We start from the raw sequence: 24304 nt of genomic DNA, 5'->3' as shown, positions 1-24304 counted from the left end.
GGAAGTGACGTAAGGCCTACCTCCACCCAGGTGCAGGTTGAGGAAGGGGTGACCGTCAGCTGCGCATGCCTAGCGTGCCATTCATCATCTCAGCTTCACGACAGCCCAGCTCACAGACGCAGGGCACAGGCTCGAGCTGTGCTGGTCTGCGGCGACGGAGCACAGCTGCTCAGGGCACAGCTGGGGTGGGAGCCTGGGTCTGTGGGACGCTTTCCTCCGCATGCCCCTACCGCAGGAGGCAGTCCCTCCTGCAGAGAGAGACCCGGAGACCCCATCTGAATTCTTTGGAGAGGACAGGCGTCCCCCATTTGACACACTGGCAAACCCTTCCTTTCATTGGCGGCCACCTAAGGCCCTAGGGTTCTGCTCGTGGCCCATGATGGGAATGTGTCCTGACCCATGACAGTGTCCGTGGAATGGGACAGATTGGGGTCTCTGTGAGGACAAGGAGCAAGCCCCCTCCACACCCCATTGCCTGAAGCCTCTGGGGTGGCCAGCCTCTGTAGCCGTTCTCAGAACACCCCCCGCCCGCCCAGCCTGACCCTCTCTCTCTGCTGCCTCCCAGGCCCTTCATGCTGCTGCCGCCACTGATGGAGTGGATGCGCGTGGCCATCACCTACGCGGAGCACCGCCGCAGCCTCACCGTGGACAGCGGCGACATCCGGCAGGCCGCCCGGCTGCTGCTGCCCGGCCTGGACTGTGAGCCCCGGCAGCTCAAGTACGCAACTGGGGACGAGTGAGGCTGGGGGGCCCGAGCTCCACGCCCAGCCCCCTGCACACCTCCCTCTCCTGGAGGTTGGGAGGGGCCCCTCCCCAGGCATGCTGCGTGGGTGCCATGCCTGTCAGACTGAACTTTCCAGACCTTGGCTGCTTTCTGGGTGCATCTTCTGCAGCCACTGGTCACGGAGCAGACGCGCACTTGGTCCGGCTCTGTGGGATATTTGGGGGGTAATCGGCAAAAGCGGGTCCTTCCTCTCCTCTGTTTCTATATTTGCCACTATTTTCTCTGAACTATTCCTTGGTGTAGGCGCTGGGCTGAGCCCTTCCTTTGTATAATGCGTCACCTTGGTCCTCATGATAACTTTGGAAAAGGAGGGACTCTAATGCCCCTGTTACAAATGGAGAAACTGAGGACCAGGGAGGAGTAATAATTTGCCTACAGATACTCAGCAAAGGGTCTGAATTTGAACCCAGGTCTACGTGGCCCCAAGCCTGGGCTCTTAACTTTCTTCCCAGCACGACCGTCTTATATTGGACTGGTCTGCTAAAGTCGGTCTGGAGAATGTTCTCCATGGCTATCCTTATCCTGTGAGAGACTTGCCTTTTTTTTTTTTTTTTTTTTTTTTAATACTCTTTGCCCCAACCCCAGTTGTAGGCTCCTCTGTCTCCGTGGCAAATTCCCAAATGTCATTCTGGGACATGAACTTTCCACACTTCGGCCCAACGAGGGCTCCAGGCTGAAGCCCCCTATGGGAAGCCTGTGGTGTGCCGTCTCATAGATGCAGTTTGTAATCTGTGACTCTCGTTGGTAGGATGGCTGGATGGCAGTGGGATTCTGGGCCTCTCTCCACCATCTGTTTGGTGTTTCTGGGCCTCCTCAGGAAGCCTTGAGGAGAGAGGATGTAAGCCAAGAACTGGAATTGGGCCACAGTGGCCATGCTGTAGTCCGAGGGCAGCCTTCGCCCTGCAGAAAGCACACAGGCGAGCACCGTGGCCCACGCCTGGGCTGGAGCTGCGTCCTGCTCAGGCAGAGTCCCTGGTGGGTTATTTCTGAGGGGACATCGTTTCCCAACAGTGGACAGCTCCAGAGAGCTCAGCGCTCTGCTTTAACATGTTTGTAGAGGAGCAGAAGTCTGTACTGCTCATGTTACTGAGCACGACAAGGCCAGTCGCTGCCGATGGAGCCATAATTCCCCGTCCTTCCCCTCCACCCTGTCGTCCTGCCCCTCGTCGGCCTTGCCTCCTTGTGCGCGATGCCCTCGCCCCCGGCGTTCACACGGTCCTGCTCATACACCGCCGGTCTCGTCTGTGCAGACCCGAGTGCTGTTTCAGCTCCTTCCGGAGGCTGGACGCCCGAGCGGCCACCGAAAAATTCAACCAGGACCTGGGCTTCCGCATGCTCAACTGCGGCAGGACAGACCTCATCAACCAGGCCATCGACGCCCTGGGCCCGGACGGGGTGAACACGATGGATGACCAGGTGCGTGCGGAGAGCTCTGCTAGCCGGGCGCGGGGGACACAGGCAGGGCTCGCCGTGGCAAGGGGGGTCGCACAGTCCTAGTACCACTGGGGAGACCTTTGTCACGGAGAGTTCTGCTTGCACTGGCTGGAAGGCTGGGGACTGTCCCGGCTGGTGCCGGGCTGGGAAGAAGCCAGAGGAGCCCCAGCAGGATTTCCAGCTGTGAGTGCTAAGCGCTGGGGTGTGTGCCCTGGGCGCCTCGTGGGCCTACTCTGTACCGGGGCCACAGAACCCATTGCCTTCGTGGAATTAACATTCTAGTCGGGGAAACACGTGCTAAGAAATAGAAACGTAAAACACAGAGAACGTCAGCGAAAAGCACTAGAGAGTAAAATGAAGCTGGAAAAGGAAGCATTGGAAGTGATTTACAGTTTTAGATAGAATTTGAGGGATTTTGTTTGCTTTGCTTATTGTTTTTGCCGTGAAGAGCTAACATTTATAGAGCACTGCTATGTTCCAGGCACTGGTCAAAGCTCTTTGCCCAGATGAACTCATTCAGTCTTGACAGTGGCTCTAGGATGTCATACTATTATTATCCCCATTTTATAGATGAGGAAAACTGAGGTACAGAGAAGTTGGTTTACCTGAGGTCACAGGCTAGTACAGAGCAGAACTGGGGTTAGAAGCAGTCTGACTCCAGGCTCTTCACCACTATGGACTGTCTGGTTTGTTCGTCTGATGCCACTTTGTGCGTCCTCGCCGCATAGGTGATGGCACTGTGGTTTGGAAGGCCACACAGACAGGGGGAAGGCTCCGTGACAGCAGAGGGCTTGGGTGGAATGCTGTCCCGTGAGATGCCAGCGCGGGAGAGGGAAGTGCTGAAGTGCCAGGTGGACCTGGACAGGTGACGGGTCAAGCAGAACGGCTGGGGACGTGGCCTCTGGTGGGGGCGGGTGGGGATGAAGCTGAGAGCGGTGGGGCAGGCACTCCAGGGAGAGGAGATGACCCAGAGCAGGGGCACAGAGGTGGGACAGTCAGGGCGTGTGCTGGGCCATGGGGCCGAGGCAGGGCAGCAGGGAGGCCACAGGCTGGGTGCCAGATCTCCTTGGGGTGCCACTGTCAGGGCAGGTCCCTGGGCCTTGCGGGGGCTTTCATCCTGCGGCGTCCTCTCCCCGCTCGGGGCACCGGGGTGAGGCCCAGGGCCATGCGCCCTGTCATAGCCATGGCATCTTGGACAAGCTGCTCCACCTCCCTGAGGGTCACTTTCCTCGCTTCCATCAAAGGGGGACAGCAGTCCCTGCCCTGTAGGGATCGGGGACACTGCTGCATCTGGCGCACAATAAAGGCTTAGTGAGTGTTCCTTCTGGGTTTCGCTGTCCACGTGAGGACAGCCACGATTAGCCGTGAGCTCTGTTCATCAGCCCTTCTTGCTTTACCCTCCCTGTGGACCTGGAGTGGGGGTAGGGCGGATACAGAAAAGTAGTGTCTTCTCCCAAGACTCCTAGCCGATGGAAACGCTGGACCGTGTACAGACGCGTGGGGAGCAAAGTCGAGCAAGCGCGGAGGAGGCTGAAACCAAGCCAGAGCCTCCCTCCTCTGAACGCTCCAGCCTGTTTGTGCCCTCGGCCTTGGTATTTATAGGACGATCTGTGGGTAAACAGCTCTCTCGCCCGTGATTAATGTCAGGCCATTTCTTTATCTCTGGGCACTAGGCAAGGATTTATGAGGTAAGGAGATCTTGTCTACACACAAATAACCTAATAAATAACATCGCGGGGCTCCAGACACGCGCTCGCCAGGACCCAGCTGTGAAATAACACTTTCCACGGCTGCCTTTGCTATGACTGGCCCCGGAGGAAGAGTCCCAGCCAGGAGGCAGCCCTGCAAGCCGTCCACCTAGACTCGGGGAGGGACTGGGCCTCCGCTTTCGGAAAAGCTCTGACTTGCTCGGTAGCATGAGAGGTCCGAGTCAGACGCCTGTCCGCACTCTGTGAGCTGCCTCCGGTGGGAGGGGGGCTACATGGCTCAGGTGGCCCCGGGGTCCCGTGTGAGTTCTTCCTCCTCCTTGTGTGGCCTGGCCTTGGGCCTCTCTGCTCCTCGTCTGTCCCGTGGGGATAATAATAGAGCCTCCCTAACGGGGATGTTACGGTGACTCAATGAGACGTTGCACGCCAATCACGTCACGCGGCGATTTAGGTGCCCAGGCGGGGGGCGGGCTCGGATACGGTATGTCGCCGGGGCGGGGCGGGCTCCTTGCACTCTTGTGCCTCCCTAGCTCTGGAGGTCAGCTGCCTCTGTACTAAGCACTTTAGACACGGTCACTCGTCGTCTTTACGACAACCGTCTGAGCTAGATGCTGTTGTTGTTCTCATTTTAAAGAAGAAACTGAGGCACAGAGATGAGTGACCTGGACACGGTTTACAGCTCCCCATGGCAGAGGTGGCCTCTGCGTCCCGGTCTGGCTTCGGGGCCTGTGCTCTTGACCCACGCCTCACGGGGTGTGTGTCCAGAGGGCCGGGAAGGGGCAGGAGGTCGAGCCACGACGCCGGACTGCTCGGGGTGAGCAGCTGAGTCCAGCAGACCAACTGTGGTTTCCGGGACAGAGGCCTGTGGAGTACGCGGCTGCGTCCGTTTCCAGGTGGTTTAGCGTCGGCCTTCGATTCCCGTAGGGTCTGACGCCGCTGATGTACGCCTGCGCCGCCGGGGACGAAGCCATGGTCCAGATGCTGATTGATGCGGGAGCGAACTTGGACATCCAGGTGAGCCCAGCAAGGAGTGCCCCACGGGGTCCAGCAGCCACGCTGGGTGCAGCGTTTCGGAGGAACGGGAATACAGATGCACGGAGATGAGCGTGAGCCAAGAGCGCTTCTCCTCCCACGTGGGCTTCCGGCCCAAGAGTGGGGAGCTGAGCAGAGAGAATGGGCACAGCCCTGTTCTGGCCTCGTCCGCGGCCGTGTCTCTCCCCAGGGCAGGCAGCGCTCACTGGCCATCCTGCTGAGCTGGGCTATGGGTGCGCCATGCAGACGTGACCAGTGCAACAGAAAACACTCGAATAGGCTCCTAGTCACCGCCCCTGCAGCATGCCCCTCTCACTCAGGTGCCTGCATCACCTGCCTGGGAACAGCACTCACCCAAAAAAACGGATCCTTTGTGGCGTTTTCCAGGTTCCGAGCAACTCTCCCAGGCACCCCTCCATCCACCCCGATAGCCGGCACTGGACCTCACTGACGTTCGCCGTGCTGCACGGACACATCTCCGTGGTGCAGGTGAGCCCCTGCCCTCACTCGCCAGGCGGGCTGGGCCCCGAACGTAGCCGTGCCTGGCCCAGGCGAGCGGCCGCCTGGAATCAGGGAGGAGGCACTGCTCCGGGTCAGCAGGACAGACCCCCCCCCCCCCGTTTGCCTCAAGGAGACGGCTTTACTATAAGGATACATGTGGAATTTGAGGGAACAAGGCCAGGTCCAAGCAGTACCGGGCCTGCCCGGCATCTCTGTCTGTCCGGGACTCGCCGGGCATGCTGGAGTCAGCACGTGGGCTCCGTTTCCTTTCCTGCAACCATCTTTCCCACCCGTGGCTCTTTCTGCTCCCCCGTGAATGGTACCGCAGAGCTGGCCCTGTATCGGGGCATCCTTCTGGCCCTGCCCGTCCCCATTAATGGGCTTAGTCTTTCAATTTCCCAGTTCCTGAGAGGACTCAGAGGGGCACAGCTCACCTATCCAGCCGGGCCACGCCGTGTTGTGCCCACGATGGCCCAGGTAGCTGTGGCTGGTATGAAGGTGAGGTTCAGGCCCAGAAGTAGAGCTGAATAGCAGCCCACCCCAGGATGGCCACGAGTCACCCTGCCACTCGACTCCCAGACGCCTTTGCTCCCCGGGCCACTGGGTATACAGGGTTGCACACTCCCTCCTGGGAGTCCATGTGTCACCCTCGCTGTCTGCTAGATGGCAGGTCCTCTGAGGGCAGGGGCCGTGTCCAGGCGGTTGTCATGGCCAGCACAGCCCTGGCCCGCCATCGTGACTCAGCAGATGGTCTGTACCCTGCCTGTGCCGTACCCTGCCTGCTTGCTGCCTCCTGCCCTCCTAAGCAGCTGAGCAGAGCTCCAGCCTAGCCCGGACCAGCGTGCAGGGCTATGCCCTGGACCTGCCTGGACTGGGGCCCAGTTTCGCCCCATCGGGCAGGCCTCCGCCTCCCCCACCTTGGCGCACCGGCTCGGCAAAAGCGCCACAACCTGTTTCTGACTGATGAGAGCCTCCAGCCAACAGCCGTTCCCACTTCCCACACACTGGGGCGCAGGCTTGGAGGTCAGCTGGCCCCCTCGTGCCTGGTCTCCCACTGTGGGGCCGGCGGGGTTTCCCCTGGGTTTGGAGGAGGTTCTGGGGTTGATGTCCAGAAACCCAGGAAGGATCTAGGTGCTCGTTGCAGAGCAGCCGGTCAGGGAAGGTGAGGTGCAGCCGAAAGTCACCTGTCGGAGCAGCGCGGACACCACCCCTGCCCCAAGGCAAAGCCAGGCCCGGCTCCGCGGGAATGGCTTGGCGGCTGTTAGCCCTGTGCCATCTTGCCCTTGCCAGACTGGAGAGAGGCGTCCTGGGCGGCGAGGTCTTGCCCCAGCCCTGTGCCTCCCAGCCTGGGTAGCTTGCCGGACCTCTCCAGTGAGACCCTGCAAAGCCACTGGTTATTGAATCCCTGTGGTGGGTTGAGCACCATTTCATTTCATCCCTAGTGTGGCGGCAAAGCAGACCTCTGGCCACTTTTCAGATGAGGAAGGCTGAGGCCTTGGGAGTTGAGGTTTGTTCCCCGCCCCACATCACTCACTGGTTGGTGGCTGGCACTGACACTCAGCTCTTTCTGACTCTAATACTTGTGCCTTTCCCACTACCTCTGCTGCCTCCCAGAGCCTCAGTTTCCCCTGGTAGATTGGGGGTGATCCTTTCTATTCTGCTCATTTGCACAAGTTCTTAGATCACTGCAGTTGATTCATAGGAAAGCATTTGAAAGAGAAAAAACAGCTCAGAGGTCCCCACAGCTCAGGGGCTTGGTCCAAAGCCATAAGAGTAGAGGTGAAGATTCTAGAAACTTGAAGGCCTGAGGGTAACTTCAAGTTCCAGAGTTCCAGTTCCTCAGGTGCCCAGGTGAGCTGGGTCTTGGTCACATGCCTGGAGGGAGCCAGAGGCCCTTCTCCCAAAGCCTCCCCTGCACACATCCCAGACACTCCCTGTCACGCTGACGTGTCCTGCCCCATGTCCTACAGCTGCTGCTGGACGCCGGGGCCCACGTGGAGGGCTCAGCGGTGAGTGGCGGTGAGGACAGCTACACAGAGACCCCCCTGCAGCTGGCCTCTGCGGCTGGTAGGTATACAGACAGCTGCCCTGCCCAGCAAGGGTCCCCCACTGCCCCCAGGGCTCCGCCTGCCCCTCCCTGCGGCATCACCCAGCCTGGCTGAGCCTGCAGCCAGACTTGCAGCCAGACTCGCAGCCCCAAGCCCAGATCCCTGAGGCAAGCCTAGAAACCTCTCCTTCTGGGCCCCTGGGGGCTCCCCCTCGCCCCACTCTCAGCGTTTCGTGGAGCTCAGCACCCAGGCAGCGGCCAGTGGAGGCACACGGTGACGCGGGCAGTGGAAGCAGCCTCCGTCTGCCTTGTGTTCCAGGGAACTACGAGCTGGTCAGCTTGTTGCTGAGCCGAGGGGCAGACCCCCTACTCAGCATGCTCGAAGCCAATGGCATGGCCTCCTCCCTCCATGAGGATATGAACTGCTTCAGCCACTCGGCCGCCCATGGCCACAGGTACGCACCTGGGGTTCCTGCCCCGTGTGATGTGGGAGCATGAAACAGGCTTTCAGGAGTCTGAGTCCCCATGGGGAGCAGAAGAGCTAGAGATCTTTCCAGACAGGGTTTCTGCCTGGTAGCCACCCAGAAAGAAGAGGCAGGTCCTCGAGGCCTCAGATGTTGGAGGCCCCCGTGCCCCCACCCACCATCGGCTCCTGGTGGACCTGGGACTGCAGCCCAGATGTCCCGATGCCCGGGGCAGGCCCTTCCACTTCCTGTAGACTCTCCCGGCATGCCGGCCCACCCTGGGCCCACGTCCCTTCCCTTCCTGTACTCGGTGGTTCTTCCCCAGGGCTCCAGGGGCCTCGCACAGCATATGGCTCACCCCGAAGAGCCTCCTGGTGGCCGTGTGGGAGATCACATCCCACTCCAGGAGCAGATGGTGGACCTTGCTTTGTGGGGGCCAGGCCTGCCCAGGGGTGTGACAGGGCGGGCAGCAGGCTGGGACCAGAGCCATCCGGCAGCTCTAGGGGGCAGAGTGAGACAAGAGAGGAGGTTATTAGAAGCCAGAAAAGGGGCCAGAAGGGAAGGGCGGGCAGGACAACTGTGCCCTATTCTCCAACACCAGTCTCAGAAGCAGAGTGTGTCCCGCTGTGCCCCCCTCCCTAGAATGCTCTCCTCCACAGCTTCTGCCCATGCTGTCCCTGCTCGCCAGCCACCTAAATCACCCTCCCCTCCGCCCCCCAGCACCATGCTGCACGTCAGGGCCAGCAGGCCTCTTCACCCAGCCAGCACCCCGTGTTTTCCCCTACTGCAGCCTCTTCACCCTGTGCGGACACACTCTGCCCATGTATCTGCTTCCCGTTCTCTCTCTGGAACACGGGATTTGGGGGACAGGGGTGGTGGCCGGCTCACCTTCCCATGCCAGCGCCTGGCACAAACGAGGTGCTCTGTAAGCTCGGTGAGCTAGCAAAGCGACAGTGAGATGACCCTGGATCTCTCAAGGGGGTCTCTGCCTGGTGCAACACGACCTCCATCACAGACTGGGGAGCGGGCTGGGCAGGGCTGCTGGGAGGTGACCTGTGGACCTGCCCCCGCGGCCACCATCCCAGGCCACAGGATGTGACAGAATGAGCCTGGGGCATGGAACCAGCAGTCCTGGGCTGGAGTCCGCACTCCTGCCGCATGTGGCCTTGAGCACGCTGCAGTCACCAGTCAGGAACGGCGGGGTGCGTGAGCTCTCAGGGCTGATGCAGCAGGTACAGGGGAGCGAGCTCCGTCAAGTCCAGCATTCTACACACGAAGTCCACGTAACCGGCGTCTCGACTCCAGTGTGTTCTTGCTCACGGCAGGCCGGGAAACAAAGGCGTATGAGCACGTCCTGGGTTTCAGACGCTTCCCGCGTGCAGTTGGCTGCCATCTCAGTGCTCTGCTCTGTCAGGCTCTACATCTGATGCCGTCACATTGGCCTACGGTTAACCCTGGAAGAGGGTGACGCGGACACCCTGCTCTGCAGATGACAGAGCAGTCGGGGCCCAGAGAGGCAGAGCAAGCTGTCTGAGATCACACAGCCAGGAAGGGAGGGCCTGCTTGGCCCCAAAGCCCACGACTTAGTAATACCAGGATGGTGGCAAGGTGTGGTGAGGGGTCCCCAGGACTGGTCCCCTGTACTCTCCCCTGCCTTGCTCAGGTGGCTGCAGGTGGAGGGTGCTGGGAGCCCCGGCCCAGCCTGCTTGAGAGGGGAAGACCGTGAGCCCCTAGTGCCCACAGGTGCCCCAGAGCAACCTGTCAAGTCCACGGGGCTTGGGAGGGCCCCTCAGGACCTCAGGCATCCGCCTCCGTCATCCCTCGGCCCGCAGGAATGTCCTGAGGAAGCTCCTGACGCAGCCCCAGCAGGCCAAAGCGGACGTGCTGTCCCTGGAGGAGATCCTGGCCGAGGGCGTGGAGGAGAGCGATGCCTCCAGCCAGGGCAGCAGCAGCGACGGGCCCGTGCGGCTGAGCCGGACCCGCACGAAGGCCCTGCAGGAGGCCATGTACTACAGCGCGGAGCATGGCTACGTGGACATCACCATGGAGCTGCGGGCGCTGGGTGAGGCCCCGCAGGCGTGCACACACACACACACACACACGAGCACCCTCTGCTCTTCGAGAGCAGACTGGAAGAGGCCCCACAGGGGCAGACAGGCCACAGGGCAGCCGGGCGCAGGGCGGGACTCCATCGCCGCAGGCCTGACAGCGGATGGCCGGGATGGGAGAGGCCCTGAGCCTCAGATGGTCCTCCACGGGGCGGCATCTAGAGGGCACCGCCCCAGCCCTCCAGCCTCAGGCCCGTCCTCTTCCCTGGTCGGAGCTCCACGGCCCCTGGCCTTGTCACAGCCAGGATGTGTGGCCCTGGGAGCATCTGCATCACTATGAGTCAGCGTTTCTGGTCAACAAGATGCTCTGCTGTCACTCGGCCAGACTCACTCGCTCCTTGGGTCTGCGCACCTATGGGCGCTCCTTCCTCCAGGGAGGCCGCGCAGACAGGCAGCCCTAGGTGAGACCCCAGCCATTCTGCCATCACTGGCACTGCTGATCTTCGTCTAAGAACATGACGTCCCACAAGGCACAGGGCCTGCGGCCGGCTGTCCGGGAGCTCTGCGTGCATGATGGCAGCGTGGCTACTGTCACAGGGACCACCATACACAGATGCCCAGCCGGGCCAGGGGAGCGGGAGGCCACACCATCTTGCAGCCAGTCAGGCTCAGTGTTCCTCACTGTAAAATGGGTATATCATTCCCATCTACAGTCAGAACACCGAGGATGCTCATGCCACCTACGTCGTCGTGTCTCTGGGGAATGCCATCCATCCTTTTTTTAAATCCAGAGTGAGGCTGGGGGGTAAGAAGCCATCTCTGTAATTACCAAGAAAATTACTAGCTTTTGTCATGACCTCCACAAAGTAGTTTTAAGTTAGTTTATGGCCCCACTGACACACTCCAGGGAGCTGGTACCCAGTAATTAGATGCCACTGGATGCCAGTGCCCGGAGTGCTGTGGAAGCCCTCAGAGGGAGGTCAGGTGGCTTCTAGACAGGCGTGGGCCCAGTGTCCGGCACGTTTCCGAGGCCTCCAAGTGCCCCTGGCCAGCCCTCGTAATTGATAGGTCTTCCCAGTAAGTGGTTCCGGGGCCCCACAAACAGTGGGGCTGGTGTGGCCCCAGGCCAAGCCATCCGGGTGCCCTGCCCTTGGGCCAGAGCCATTCCTCTGCCTTCTCTGACGGGCACCCGAAGTCCCCTCTGACCTCTCGGCCGGCCTGTCGGGGTCCATGGAAGCTGTCCTTCCCTGGCCTCAGAGTCCCGCAGCGCGAGGGAACGGGGTGGGAGCCCGCCCGCAGTGGGGGTCGCTGCCGGCTGGGCCCGGGGTCTGTGCGGCGCGCCGGCAGAGGTGACGGCCGTCCGTCCGTCCCGCAGGCGTCCCCTGGAAGCTGCACGTGTGGATCGAGTCTCTGAGGACCTCGTTCTCCCAGTCGCGGTACTCGGTGGTGCAGAGCCTCCTGCGGGACTTCAGCTCCATCAAGGAGGAGGAGTACAACGAGGAGCTGGTGACCGAGGGCTTGCAGCTCCTGTTCGACATCCTCAAGACCAGCAAGGTGAGTGACGCGGGGCGGGTCCCCAGCCGGAGCAGGGCCCTGGCGCCCACCGCGCCCGGACTCCCGCGGCTCGGCCCTGGGGGGCTGGAGCCCGGCCGGGAAGGCAGTCCGCGCGGGAGGACCAGGCGGCCTCACGGGCTGTGCTCTGCCCGCAGAACGACGCCGTCACGCAGCAGCTGGCCGCCATCTTCACGCACTGCTACGGCAGCAGCCCGGTGCCCGGCATTCCCGAGATCCGGAGGACCCTGCCCGCCAGGCTAGGTGCCCGCCCCCCGCCGCCTCGGCCTCAGTGTCTCCGCTCTTCCCCTTGGTGCCCCCCCAGCCTCTCGGAATGCTTCCCCGGCACCGGGGGGCCCTGGGTCACGTCCCTTCTCTTCCCTCGGGCACAGATCCTCACTTTCTGAACAACAAGGAGATGTCCGACGTGACCTTCCTGGTGGAAGGAAAGCTGTTTTATGCTCACAAGGTCCTGCTGGTGACGGCGTCTAACAGGTAGGCGCCTCGGGGAACAAGCCCCGACCCCGGACGGGTGGGGGCGGCTTCATGTAGACGGAGGTGACCACGTTCCGGAGACGAGCCTCAGCCCCGCGGAGATGGGTCACGTGGCCGTGGAGGCCCCGCCGCCCCACAGGGGGCACGGGGCAGAGTGGACAGAGGGACAGTAGGGGTGGCACCCAGAGTTCTCCAGGAGGAGCTCTGTGGTGGTATTCTTCCCGGTTGAGGTATTGCTTTCGATTAATAGAAAATGTTCTGGAATGAAGAGTCACTTTTTGGGTCACAGGCATCACAGTCATTCATGGGGGGGGCAGTGGGGACAGATGGGGGCCCGGCCCGGCTGTCAGCCCAGGATGATGTAAGCTGCCATTTGCGGAGAATTATTTTGGGAGCGCCGCAGTAATTGTACAAATGCCCCGTCTCCCGGTGACTGGTCAGGTGACGGATGGTGCCGTTGCTGCCCGGTGATGAGGTCAAAGTCATGTGCAAGACCCGCCTTGTTTCACCCCCTTTGCTCCAGGTTCAAGACGCTGATGACCAATAAATCAGAACAAGACGGCGACGGTGGCAAAACCATCGAGATCAGTGACATGAAGTACCACATTTTCCAGGTGTGTGGGCCTCTGTGCTGCGTGTTTCCGTCTGGGCCGGGAGGCAGCTGGGAGTTGGCCATAATCTTGCACTCTACGCCCACGGCCTTCTGCGTTCGCTGAATCTGTGGTCCGGTTGGAGCATGCGCGTCTGTCCCAGCCACAGTAGCCATTGCAGCGTGGGCTTACGGTTCAGAGCCTCTCACACGAGTCCTGAGCTCTGACCACTGGGTGAGGGGCCTGGGCAGATGGACAGATGCACAGGTCAGGCCCGGCACCCGCCACACACGCGTTAGGAGCCCTCATTCCTCAGGGTGGGCTCCCTGCAGCACAGACCTGTGTGTCAGCCCCCTGCCCCCCACCCCTCGTGTATCAACCAGCCCCCAGGCGGGTGGCATGCACGCACTCTGAGGCGCGTGGTGTGGGCTGCACCAGTCTTCCCAAGCATCAGACCCCAGCCAGGCAGGCCAGGCAGAAAAAGCCAGCTGAGTCCATCCTGGTTGTGGAAGACCAAGGTCAGGTCTTTCGGTCCTTCAGCTTTGGAGAACATCAGAGGTTGCGTGATGGAAACTCCACAGGCTGGCCGCCAGTCATGGCCAGAGAGTCTGGAGGGAGGAGACTGGCTGGGATCTCCGCCGAGCCCCAGCTGAGAGCTCCTTTCTGGGAAGTGGCAACTCCAGGTCTCCAAGCTGTGTGGTGGGCCCTGGGCTACAGGGACAACCCCCAGGGGCTGGGACTGAGGCCAGGGGGGGCAGTCAGTATGGGCTCCAGGGCTTGGCCCTGCACAGGACAGCTTTGTGCCTCATGGAAGCACAGGGAGCCCTCATCTAAAATGGCTTAGTTCCCCCTCATGCTGTCTTCACCCGCTGATTATTTAGTATTTCGTCATCTCTGGACACCGTGGGGACAGCAGGGCAGGGCCTTGCCCTCCAGGAGACAGGACTGTGAGAGTGTGAGAGGTGGGGGGGAGCGCTGGGAGCTCAGGAGAGGGGCATGTAACCCACAGCCGTGGCGGCTGTCAGGGACTGGGGCGGGCAGCCAGCCAGCCAGCCAGCCAGGGAACGGCGTGCTCAAAACTCCAGAAGCAGAGACCACAACATGCTCCAGAAACGCCCTCTGGTCTAGTCTGGTTAGGTGTTCTGAAGATGCTGCCCCGAGGAGCCATTGCATGGTTTGACCTTTAACCTACAGAGGAAGCTTACTGAAAGGTCATCAGTGGTTAGCTGATGTTAGCCAGGCGTGGTTCCAAGTGCTTTGCCCATGTTCATCAGGTAAGCTCCAGGGCACAGCACGGTCCTTGGAGGGGTAGGTGTATAATTCCCTCTTGGTAGATGAGTCAGAGGCACAGAGAAGTTGAGTAACTTGCCTCAGGTCACACAGCTGGGAAGTGATAGAGCCAGGATTCAAACCTAGGCTGTGTGGAATGGTCAAGTTCACATTTACAAAGCCCACTCAGTGGGTGAGGAAGGGCCCAGAAGGGCCATGACTCTAGCCAGGGGCCCAGGTAGGAGGCTGTAGAGAAGTCCAGTTGTGTGATGGAGGTGAGCAGGTGGTGGCAGTGGGATGGGGGGAGAGTGGACCGGAACCAGGGACTGATGGGGAGGAAGTGAGGCCCGGGGTCTGGCACAGGCAGCAGAGTGGGGTCTGTCTCTGCTTCCCTCTTTTCCACCCCTTGATCCAACTCACTGGGAAGGGGGCAGCTCTAGAAACTTGTTTGGCTAAGAAGCCCAATGTCTAGGTGAGTTGAAACTTGAGATGGGGCCACGAGCAGACACAGGACGGCAGTGCAGGAGCGGCAGGCAGCAGGGCCGGGTCGAGAGCTGGGGTGAGGGTCCGTGTGTGGCCCCAGCTGACCGCCGCCGCCGAGCTGCCCAGCAAGACTGTGCTTGCTCGCCGGGAGGGTGCCCATGCCACAGCAGCCTCAGCAGCCCCGGGACGGCCTCTCAGGGCTGCGGGGAGGGCCCACGGGAACATCAGCTCCAGCACCCCCGGCACGCACGAGCCTGGGAAATGTGGGCACATCTGTCATGGGGGAGCGCCGTTTCCGCTGGCGCCTCCAGATGCTGTTGGTGCCGGGCTCAGCCCGAGCCCTTCCACCCCAGGCCGGGGCTTCCTGACAAAGCCTGAAAGTGTGCGAGCAGCCCCTGAGTATCTCCCCGGCTTTCCCAGCACTGGGAGAGGGGGAGAGAGGGAAGGAGGGAGAGAGGGAGGGAGGTCATCAGTCACTGTATTTGTTTTCTAAAGGAGGAAACAGGCCCAAGGAGATCGGAGCTATGCCATCCAAGACAAAGATAACGCACGCCGCATATGTAATTTAACATCTATTAGCCACATAAACAAGCAAAAAGAAATGAGTAAAGTTTATTTCGATGATATATTTAACTCCTTATAGCCCAAATATTACAGCCGATATAAAAATTAATGACATTTTCCTTTTTTTCATACTAAGTTTTCAAATCTAGTGTGTATCTGACACAGCACGTCTCAGTTCAGACCAGTCTTATTTCAGGTGCTTAAAAGCTACACGTGACCAGTGGCTGTGGCATTAGTACGGGTCTAGACGCTTGTCGAGGTCACTGCCAACTAAACCCAGGCCTTCGAGGAGCAGCCCTGCTGGTCTTACCTGGCTTGACCTCGGTCCTGTCCGTGCAGTGTCCGTGGCCTTCCTGCATGCGGGTTCCTGGGTTCGTGTTCAGCCCAGAAGCAAACCGTGCTGTCCCTCTGCTGCTGATCGTGCCCGGGCCTTTCCCAGAGCAGCCTATCCAGAGCCGTGGGCAGCCTGCCGGGAGGCAGAGGACCCCCGTCCTGCCTGGGGGCCGCCGGGCGGGCCAAAACCCAGCTCCCTCCGCAGGGTTCCCAGGGAGCGGTTGTGGTTGGACTTCCCTGGACTACTGTGCATTCAAGTGACCTCAGGGAGCTCCACGGGCCACAGCTGGCTGTGCCTGGTCAAAACCAGCTCCCGAAAGGCTGAGGCTGGGAAGGGGAGTGGCAGGTTGCTGCCAACACCCCTGTGTCCCCTCTTGCTGAGGGGCTGCCCTGAGGTCATCCCTTAGTCACCGATGCTGGGAGCTCCTGCCCACCCGCCCACCCCACTCCCAGCCCCGGCTCACCCATGGCTGCCCTACAGTGCGGTCCTGAACAGCTCTGAGCCCCCCTGGGGGGGGGGCGGTTGCAGAAGAACCCAGGCCTGGGGCCCGCCGAGGCACACGCCTCCTGCAGCACGGGCTGCACCAGGCCCATGGGCGCCCCGCCTCTGTGTGTGTGTCAGGGCCGGACAGTCTGGCCAGGCCATCTCCCCATTCTCGTTCCCCCGGGGTTGGGCTCCTTTCCCTAGACCCTCTGGAGCCTCTTCCAGCCCGGGGCCCTGCTGCTAACAGAGCCCAACTGTGCCGGCTGGGGCCGTGTTTACTTACACACTTGCCAGCTCCTTGCTGGGGCTATTTCTTCAGCCAGCCCGTGCGAATCGCTTTTCTGTTTCCAAGGGGGAACTTCGCAGACTCCAGGGTGATGGCAGAGTTCGCCACTTAGACCCCAACAAAACTAAATGTCATTCCCCCACTCCTGGGCCACCTCATTTGATATCCCGGGCCCTCTGTTCCCAGAAGCCCCAGGCAGGTCTGGGCTAGGCAGCGAGGTGACCTCTGGAGCAGATCCCCACCCCAGCTCTGTGCTTGCCGTCCAAGGGAACAAATCCAGGGGGGAGGCAGGGTCTGGCTCTCACCTCCACCTTGGATCCCAGCACAGACAGGAAAGTTGGAAGCAGCTTCTGAGGGCAGCCCCTCCATCCTGGGCCCAGATTTAGAATGTGGGTGAGAGAGATACACAGCGTGCCGCCTGGGGGTCTAGTGTAGGAATCAGGAGACCTGAGTGACTTGAGCCATGCTGCCTCCCCCCTCCCCCGGCCTCAGTTTCCCATCTGCGAATAGTACCTTCCCTTCTGGGCTCACGGGTCGGTCCTGAGGATCGGAGTGGAGCCACCCCGTGGAAGGAGGCAGAATCTCGGGGCTGACTTCTAGAAGCTGCACAGACAAAGAGTAGCTTCCGGGAGTTGGGGGATGTGTGTGCGTCCGCCCGTGGAGGGACGGAGGGCACAGCCGGGCGCAGGGCGGAGAGCGGCGGCCGCGGAGCCCGCTAAGGACCCAGGTGCGCGGGTCTGCTTGGCGCTCACACGGCGCCCCTTCCCGCCGCAGATGATGATGCAGTACCTGTACCACGGAGGCGCGGAGGCCATGGACATCCCAGCCGCCGACGTGCTGGAGGTGAGGGCCCGGCGCCGCGGAGAGGGGTAGCGGCCCGGGTGCCCGTGCCCCGCCGCCGGCTCCCAGGGACGGGGCATTGGAGAGCTGAAAGGGGAGGCGGCCTCTTGCAGGACCTCCTGATTCCCTGCTGGTCCTTTCTCTTCCTGTGACAGGGAGGGCCACTTGCCCACCCCCCTCCTGGCCCAGGGGTGGGGGAGGAAGGGCTCCAGTGAAGGGATAATGGCCCAGGAGGATCAAAGGCAGCCTCCCACTCACCTCACTGCTTAGAAAACTGACCCCTGCTGGTCGGGTGCCTGGCTAGAAGGTCCGGGAGACAAAGAGTGCAGTTCACGGTTGAAACCCTTCTGAGGTCAGGAATCCCATCCAGGGTCTGTCCCCCATCCTGTGCCTTCCAAAGTGTCCCAGCAAGTCCCTAAGTGGCCTAGAACAGAAAGAAATCAGTCCTTGGATTTGACATGCGGAGGCGGGCAGGGCCCGAGGATTAGGAGAAACCAGGGCCCGCTGCACGGAGCTTTCGGTTCCCCAATGGCTGGGCCACAGGCCTGGCTGCCCACATCCAAGGCCACGTTTGCCTCCCCCACCAGCTGCTGTCAGCTGCCAGCCTGTTCCAGCTGGATGCCCTGCAGAGACACTGCGAGATCCTCTGCTCTCAGACCCTCAGCGTGGAGAGCGCCGTGAACACCTACAAGTACGCCAAGGTGAGCGCCATGGCCGCCTGCTGCCTCCCGCGGGCTCAGCTCCACCGGGGCCTCGGGCCTCGGCTGCCTTCCTGTGCTGGGGCCGTGCCGAAAGGCTGTGGAAGGAGTGGAGGGGGGTGTGATGCCCTCTGGAGCCCAGGGTCCCCACTGTTCAGCAGGGCAGCCTGCAGCTCGGGAGGTGAGCTTCCCAGGCTGGGGGGCCTGGGCCAAAGGGCTGAGCTTCTCCGAGTCAGATCACTTCCTTAGGTTCTTCCTTGACATTTTCCCCAAGCTGTCCTTCAGCTTGCCCCTCAGCACACAGCACGGCCGTCTGCTCAGGCTCAGAACTTGGCCCCATCTAGGCCGGCTCCCTCCCTGTGAACACATCGGCAGTCTGTCCATTTTATTCCATGTCCACTGTGCCCACCCTGCCCTGAGCCACCCACCGTCACCTCTCTGGACCACGACATTGGCTCAGCCTCCCCCTGCATGGCTGTCACCCTGCCGTCTCCAGGCTCTTTGACAAGCGTTAAGACCATGTCTCTCCTCTACTTATAGCCTCCCTCCCACGAAGCTTCCTCTGCTTGCAGGCTGAATAACACACTGGCCGGCCCCCTAGGACCCCTCCCACGGCTCCCTTCACCTGGCCCCCTGGCTTTCTTAGCTCACGCCTCCCCCACGGCCTTCCCCCAGGAAAGCGCCTTCCTAAGCTCCTCCCAGGCCCCCGACTCCCCTGGCCTCTCCCGTGAGGCACCTGCTGCTTCTCTCACACCACTGATCACCGTCTGCTGTGACCTCACTTGGTTCTCTGGCTTCTCTGTCTCCCCCAAAGCAGAACATCAGCTCTAAGAGCACATGGCAGAAACCTGGCCCCAGAACTTGGTGCCCAGTGCCTGGCCCAGAGTGGACACTTGATAGTGGTTGAGTTAAAGTTGTTACCGAGCACGTACCGGGTGAAGTGCTCAGGCCCTGGGCTTGGGCTGGGCTCCCCGCCCCTCGCCTTGGTAAGGGGGCTTCCGACCCAACAAGGACGCCTGCCGTTCAGTAACGGCAGCAGTGCGATGCAGGCAAAGTAAATGATGGGCCCAAGGACAGTGATGTTCCTGGTGACACAGCTGGGATTTCAACCCAGATGAGTCCCGTCTGGAGGAGAGAATTATGGAAGCAATCCAGATAAGGGGAAGGCCCTTGGCCCCTGGGCAAGATTTGGGGGTGGGGGGGTGCCGTTTCTGGTGGGGCTGTGCGAAGGCCTTGGCTCTCACACTCCCCCGCCCCCACAGATCCACAATGCCCCTGAACTGGCCCTGTTCTGCGAAGGCTTCTTCCTCAAGCACATGAAGGCCCTGCTGGAGCAGGACTCCTTCCGGCAGCTCATCTACAGCCGCAACAGCAAGGTGCAGGGCCTGGACCCCCTGCAGGACCTGCAGAGCACGCTGGCCGAGCGCGTGCACTCGGTGTACATCACCTCCCGGGTCTGAGCGCAGTGGGGGCGCAGCGGGGCGGCACGCCCGGGGGGCGGGGTGTGAAAGGCTGGGAGCAAGTGCTTCTGGGGACACCTGAACAAGTACATACCTCGGGCCTGTGCACGGTCGGAGTCCCGCTGCGGGCGTGGGGTAGGGGCACTGGTTGGAGGCCTTCCTGGAGCCAGGCTCATGGGACTCAGTTTCCCCCTCTTTCTGCAGACATCCTCTCTGGTGTGGCTCTGTCCTCCGGCAGGTAGATATGCTCTGAGCCCTCCCGTCACTGGGCAGCCCCACCTCCAACCCCTCTGCCCCAGGGCTGTTTGCTTGACGAGTGATGGGCAGACAAGGCCAAAAGGTGGCCCTTCCCCCCACCCCCTCCCCACCGACCCCCATACTGTTTGCACCTTGAGGACCACCTGTACTCATCCTTGTGTGCCCCTTCTCCCCTCCTGGAGGTCTACGGCTGATCCTGATTCACCCCTGCTTGAAACAGCTTCTGACCGTGCCTTTCAGGCTCTGACCACCCACAACCCCCAGGCCTCCCCAGGCCTCCCCAGGCTTGGACTGTCTCAGCCGGGCCTCGGGGCTATGGGCGTCCTGATGAAGACAGAGAACACACACTCTGGGCCCCAGGCCGCTTCACGCAGAAGCTGGTATTTTTCCTCAAGGTCACATCTGAAAGGCTGCCCAAATCCCTGAACTTCTTCCTCAAGGCTGTGCCTTTGCGATGTGAGCCTCCAGGGGGCCTGAAGATCCCTGCCCAGAGGGTCACTTGGAGTCCTATTTTCTTTGGTGTCTAGGCTCCTCCTTTGGGGGAGCACACCCCTGCCCTGTGAGTGCGAGAAGGCAGTTCCCCCAGCTGATGCCCACAGACTTCCAGGCTGAGCCAAGGGCGGCACGGGTGTGGACAGGGTACCGGGACAAGTCTGCTGGCCTCAGCTTTTCTTGCTGCTGCTTTTAGAGGCCAATCCTGAAACCCCAAGCCTAGAGTTAGGCTGCCTCTGGGGGCTCAGGAAGCAGACCCCTCCCTGAACCGCTGGCTAAGTCTCTCAAGTGCAAGTCCTTTCACTTGGACTAGAGAGCAGAGCACTTCTCGTGGGAACTGCGAGTCTGGGCGTGGAAAGGATGGGGTTCGTCTCCCGCCTGCCGCAGGCCCGCTGTAGCTCCAGGATCTCCCAGGGGGAGCCGAGCACCAGGCCGGACGCCTGTCGTATTTATGGACCAGACACTGGGGGAGCGTTCCGGACAGGCTGCTCTGGGCGAAGCCTTCTTCGGCCTGTCTGGCTGCCCCTTAGAAACTATTTATTCACCGAGAGCCCTGGGCGCTTCGGGAGGGGTCACTTTGGTTACCTTGAAAAGCCCCCGGGGGCTTGCAATCTTGGAAAATATTTTTGACTGGCTGCTTGAGCTGGATGTACAAAGGAATAGGCGTTATTTTATTGCTGTAATATTGTACGATAGTGTAACTATACCTTGTCACTTACTGTAAATGTACCATGGTTTTATTAACAATAAACACTTGTTAACAATGACCTTGGCCTTGTCACTCCTGCTGGACGGTTGCTCAGAGCTGGGGAACAGAATCCAGGGATAATTTCCTACTCAGGCCTCCAGCCCCAAGGAGTTAGGACTAACACAGACACACACACACACACACACACACACACCACCCTCCCCACCCTCCCCACCCCCCCACCAGCTGTAAGATGGCCGTCAGGGGCTTTTTTGATCTTCCCTGAGCCCAGGACCCTCACGTGGGAACTACCGTTGGGGTTGTCTTAACGGTGTCTGCAAACCGTTGTGCAGTCTGCACCTGTGTGGCCCAGCGAGGTGGAGGCAGGGCCGTCTCCCCCTGACGAGGGGGCACCTGTCCCTCAGTGGCTGCTGCCTCCGAGCCCAGCTGAGCCCAAGCTGGTCTGTGCCACCTGGGAATGGAGAGAGGACAGTGAGCGGGTGACTTGGGTCCAAGGGTCTTCTGGGACCGGTTGTATTTGTTCTAGGTACGAAGTCCAACAGAAATAAAGGTTTTTTAAATGTTTGCTACCTGAGGCAGAAAAAAAATTCCTACGGTCACTAGAAACAGTGGCCCAAGTGGCTGTGGTTCAGTAACTGGTAGGCCAGAACTCATAAGTTGGGGGACAACGTGAAGACCTCAGGGGGTCAGATGGGGCCAGTCCAGGAAAGGCCTGATGCCCAGCTTTGCGGAGCGGGGCCCAGGCCAGGCAGCTTGAGGCCCAGCCTGGGGCCCTGGCCTGGGTGGGGAGGGGACTCTGCGTGGACCCACGGCACCCTCTGGGGGCCACAGGCAGGAGGTGCACCCCCTGGCACCATCCTGCTGGAGAGGCCCCTGGGAGGTTGGTTCGGGGGGCTGTCCCTGCCCAGCACTTGCCGTCTGCAGTGGCGACCCTTCAGGGGGCAGTGGCTACCCTCCCCACAATTTTCTCCCCCCTCCTTGTGCCCCCTGTAGGCCATGCCTCAGTCCTAGTACCTAGAGAACTCAGCCATCTTCTCTTTTGGAGGGCAGGCTAAAGGGGAGGGAGGGATGGGACCCCTTTGAGCCTATGTGTAGCAGAACATACCAAGAAAGCATTTCAATAATAAAGGAGCACCTGGGTGGCTAGGTCGGTTAAGTGTCCCGCTCTTGATCTCAGCTCAGGTCTTGAACTTAGGGTCGTGAGTTCAGGCCCCATGTTTCTGGGCATGGAGCCTACTTAAAAAAATAATTAGAAAAAAATCAGATTCTTTCAAAGGGACTAGGAGAACTAGAAGTGGAGGTGTTTGGTCACCTTACCTTACCTCTGGTGGCTGGGCCTCCTCAGGGCCACTGCTCCAGAGCACAGGGGGCCATTTCTCCTCCAGCTGCCACCTCAGGCTACTAGCAGCCAAAGGCAGGCTGGAGGAGAGGAAAGCGAACTTGTCCTTTGCAGGAGTCCCAGGGAAACAAGGGGCTGAAAGCAAGTTCTAGACAGAGGGATTTCGGTCTCCTGCAGCAGCCCTGCAGGCGATGACAAGCAGGCGCTTAGCAGCTGGATCCTGGGCCTTGTTCCCAAAGGAAATCCTCTCCAGACCTGCGGGTCCCTTGCCTTCCCAATCCTCCTTTCCCTTTCCTTTGCTCTCTGCTGGTTACCCCGTGCCAGCCAGACACCAGGACCATGGAAACTTTCTCCTCCACTGAACACCTACAGCTCTGCAGGAGGGCCTCGGGCCTTCCACTTGCTGCCACCCCACCCCTCTGCAAAATCCACACGATGACGATGACGTTCCCCCTTCAACCAGCTGCCCACAGACCGGACATCCCCTCCCCCTCCCTGCCTCCCAGGCTGAGGCCTGACCCACCCACTGAGGCAGCGGGACCAGGGAGGCAGGCCTGCGAGCTGGTGGCTGCGGTAATGGCCCTCACACAACGGGTCTACGTTTTTCCAAGGTGGCGGTCACTTATTTCCTCCCCTCCCCCAGCCTCCACAGCCCTGTGTGTCCATCTCCTGGTCACTCCGGAGTCTTCTGGGGCCAGATGAGCAGTGGATGCGAAGCAGGTGGGGCAGGAGCCCCCTCCCGGCTGGGGGAGGGGGATGGAGCCCGTTTAAGCATCTTCTTTGTTCAGGCTTCCTGAGCCCCTTCCCATCCCGGTGACAGCATTCATAGCCAGCCTTTCTGAATTCATTTCGCCAGTGACATTTCCCGAGACAGCCGAGCTTTACAGATGTCACTCTGTCTGCGGGCCAGATGGCGATGTCTGGGGGGAGCTGTGCTTTTTCAGGTCCAGAGGAGAACCCAAGAGCACAATCCGAAAGTGCAGAGACCTGTTTAGGAACATTCGCTTTGTCCATAAAAGGGCCGGGACTGTAGGTAGCAGGCAGATGTTCACTTCCTCTTTGCACACGGAGGGAAGGCGGCTCAGAGAGGCGAAGAACCACCTTGCTGGAAGCCGGGCAGCCCGACGGCTGTAACCACCAATGCCTCTCCTTGCTGCCCACGTGGGGCTCTTGAGCTCAGGCTGTGGCTTTAGAACAACACCGGTCTTACTAAGTCTTAGCGCGTGTGTGTCACCAAGCAGCTCCCCTGGTTACGCAGACACGGACCACGCAGCACAGAGACTTCTGGAGCACTTGCCGCACACCAGACACGGTGGTCCGCTCCTCATACTCGGCTCCACTCCTCACAACGGCCCAGGAGGTGGGAGCGATCACTGCCACCTGCATCTCACAGATGTCGACCTGGACAGCACGTGCAGGTGAGCGGTGTGCCCAAGGTCACAGTGAGACTCGGGGCAGAGCAGGGTTGAAGCCAGGTCTGGCTTCGGGGCACCTCTCCCTGCATCCCGGAACAGAGCACAAGCCAGGCTTCGGGGCTGGAGAGGCCACGCAAGGCCTTGGCCCTTCTACCCATGGGATGACATGGCTGGATAGTCTTAAGAAACCACCCAGCTCTGACCATTTGGGATTCTGACTTTGCTTTTAAGCCTCTCCCCCAAGAAAATCCTCTTTGAAAGACAGACTCAGGCACTCACCTGAAAAAAGCAGATGAAAAATGAGTCTCATTGCCCATCTCAGCAAACCTTCCTGCAGACCTAACAGGGGGTCTGCGGGCAGAAACCAGCAGATCCAGGAGACGAAAGGCCCCGAGGCCTGTGTAGACAAGGTGCAGGGGTCCCTAATCCAGGCAGAGTCTGCTCGCCTTGCTGTGGGTGTGAGTCCTGGGCGGTGTGCATTTAATCTTCTTGGGTCCAGAAGCTCCGCTTCCTTCCCTGCCATGTGTTAGACTCTAGGAACCTGGATTACACATCCCGGCAGAGGAAAGGGTCTTTGGACTCATGAAAGACCAGTCCTTTTAAAGTCTATGAAAAACCAAAGCAGATCAGTAACCAAGGCCTCCGTGTGAATTTTCCAGATAAAAAGAAGAGCCAGCATGGAAGCTGAAGACGGATGCAGCCAGGGAGCTGTGCAGGGCTGCGCTCAGCCCCCACGCAGGGCAACAGGAAACAGCAGATCCGAACAAGAGCGCAACTGAGCTGACTTCCACCTTGAGCAGTGCTCGTACTCGGCGACAGGGATATGGCACAATCCCACAGAAACTGGCAGAAGGCCCTCAGAGTCATGGCTTAACACAGTACTGGATTTGGAACGACAAAGTGATACCATCAAACACACATACCTAAGTATGTGTGAAGCCACCACATAATTTCTGTCCCCAACAGAAGGAAGGAACCAAACGGCCTGACAGGAGCCTGGGGGGGGGGGGGGGCGCCGCGGG

The 24304-nt window shown here is 60.5% G+C and overlaps 1 protein-coding gene across 1 annotated transcript in view; it reads left to right on the top strand.

Moving 5' to 3' along the window:
* ABTB2 (ankyrin repeat and BTB domain containing 2) overlaps positions 1–20586 on the top strand; it is a 176454-nt gene extending 155868 nt beyond the window's left edge. Inside the window, exons 5-18 of the mRNA XM_040638940.1 lie at positions 566–718; positions 2035–2200; positions 4849–4938; positions 5344–5445; positions 7428–7524; positions 7824–7959; positions 9801–10030; positions 11392–11570; positions 11726–11831; positions 11960–12062; positions 12586–12676; positions 16846–16914; positions 17499–17612; positions 18872–20586. Of these exons, the coding sequence (XP_040494874.1) occupies positions 566–718; positions 2035–2200; positions 4849–4938; positions 5344–5445; positions 7428–7524; positions 7824–7959; positions 9801–10030; positions 11392–11570; positions 11726–11831; positions 11960–12062; positions 12586–12676; positions 16846–16914; positions 17499–17612; positions 18872–19069 (1834 nt within the window). The 3' untranslated portion in view covers positions 19070–20586. The remainder of the gene's footprint in view (positions 1–565; positions 719–2034; positions 2201–4848; positions 4939–5343; positions 5446–7427; positions 7525–7823; positions 7960–9800; positions 10031–11391; positions 11571–11725; positions 11832–11959; positions 12063–12585; positions 12677–16845; positions 16915–17498; positions 17613–18871) is intronic.
* The last annotated feature ends 3718 nt before the right edge of the window (positions 20587–24304 follow it).

Source organism: Ursus maritimus, unplaced genomic scaffold (assembly GCF_017311325.1).
Source record: "Ursus maritimus isolate PB19 unplaced genomic scaffold, ASM1731132v1 scaffold_23, whole genome shotgun sequence".
Lineage (NCBI taxonomy): Eukaryota > Metazoa > Chordata > Mammalia > Carnivora > Ursidae > Ursus > Ursus maritimus.
This window is presented reverse-complemented; position numbering and strand designations above follow the sequence as displayed.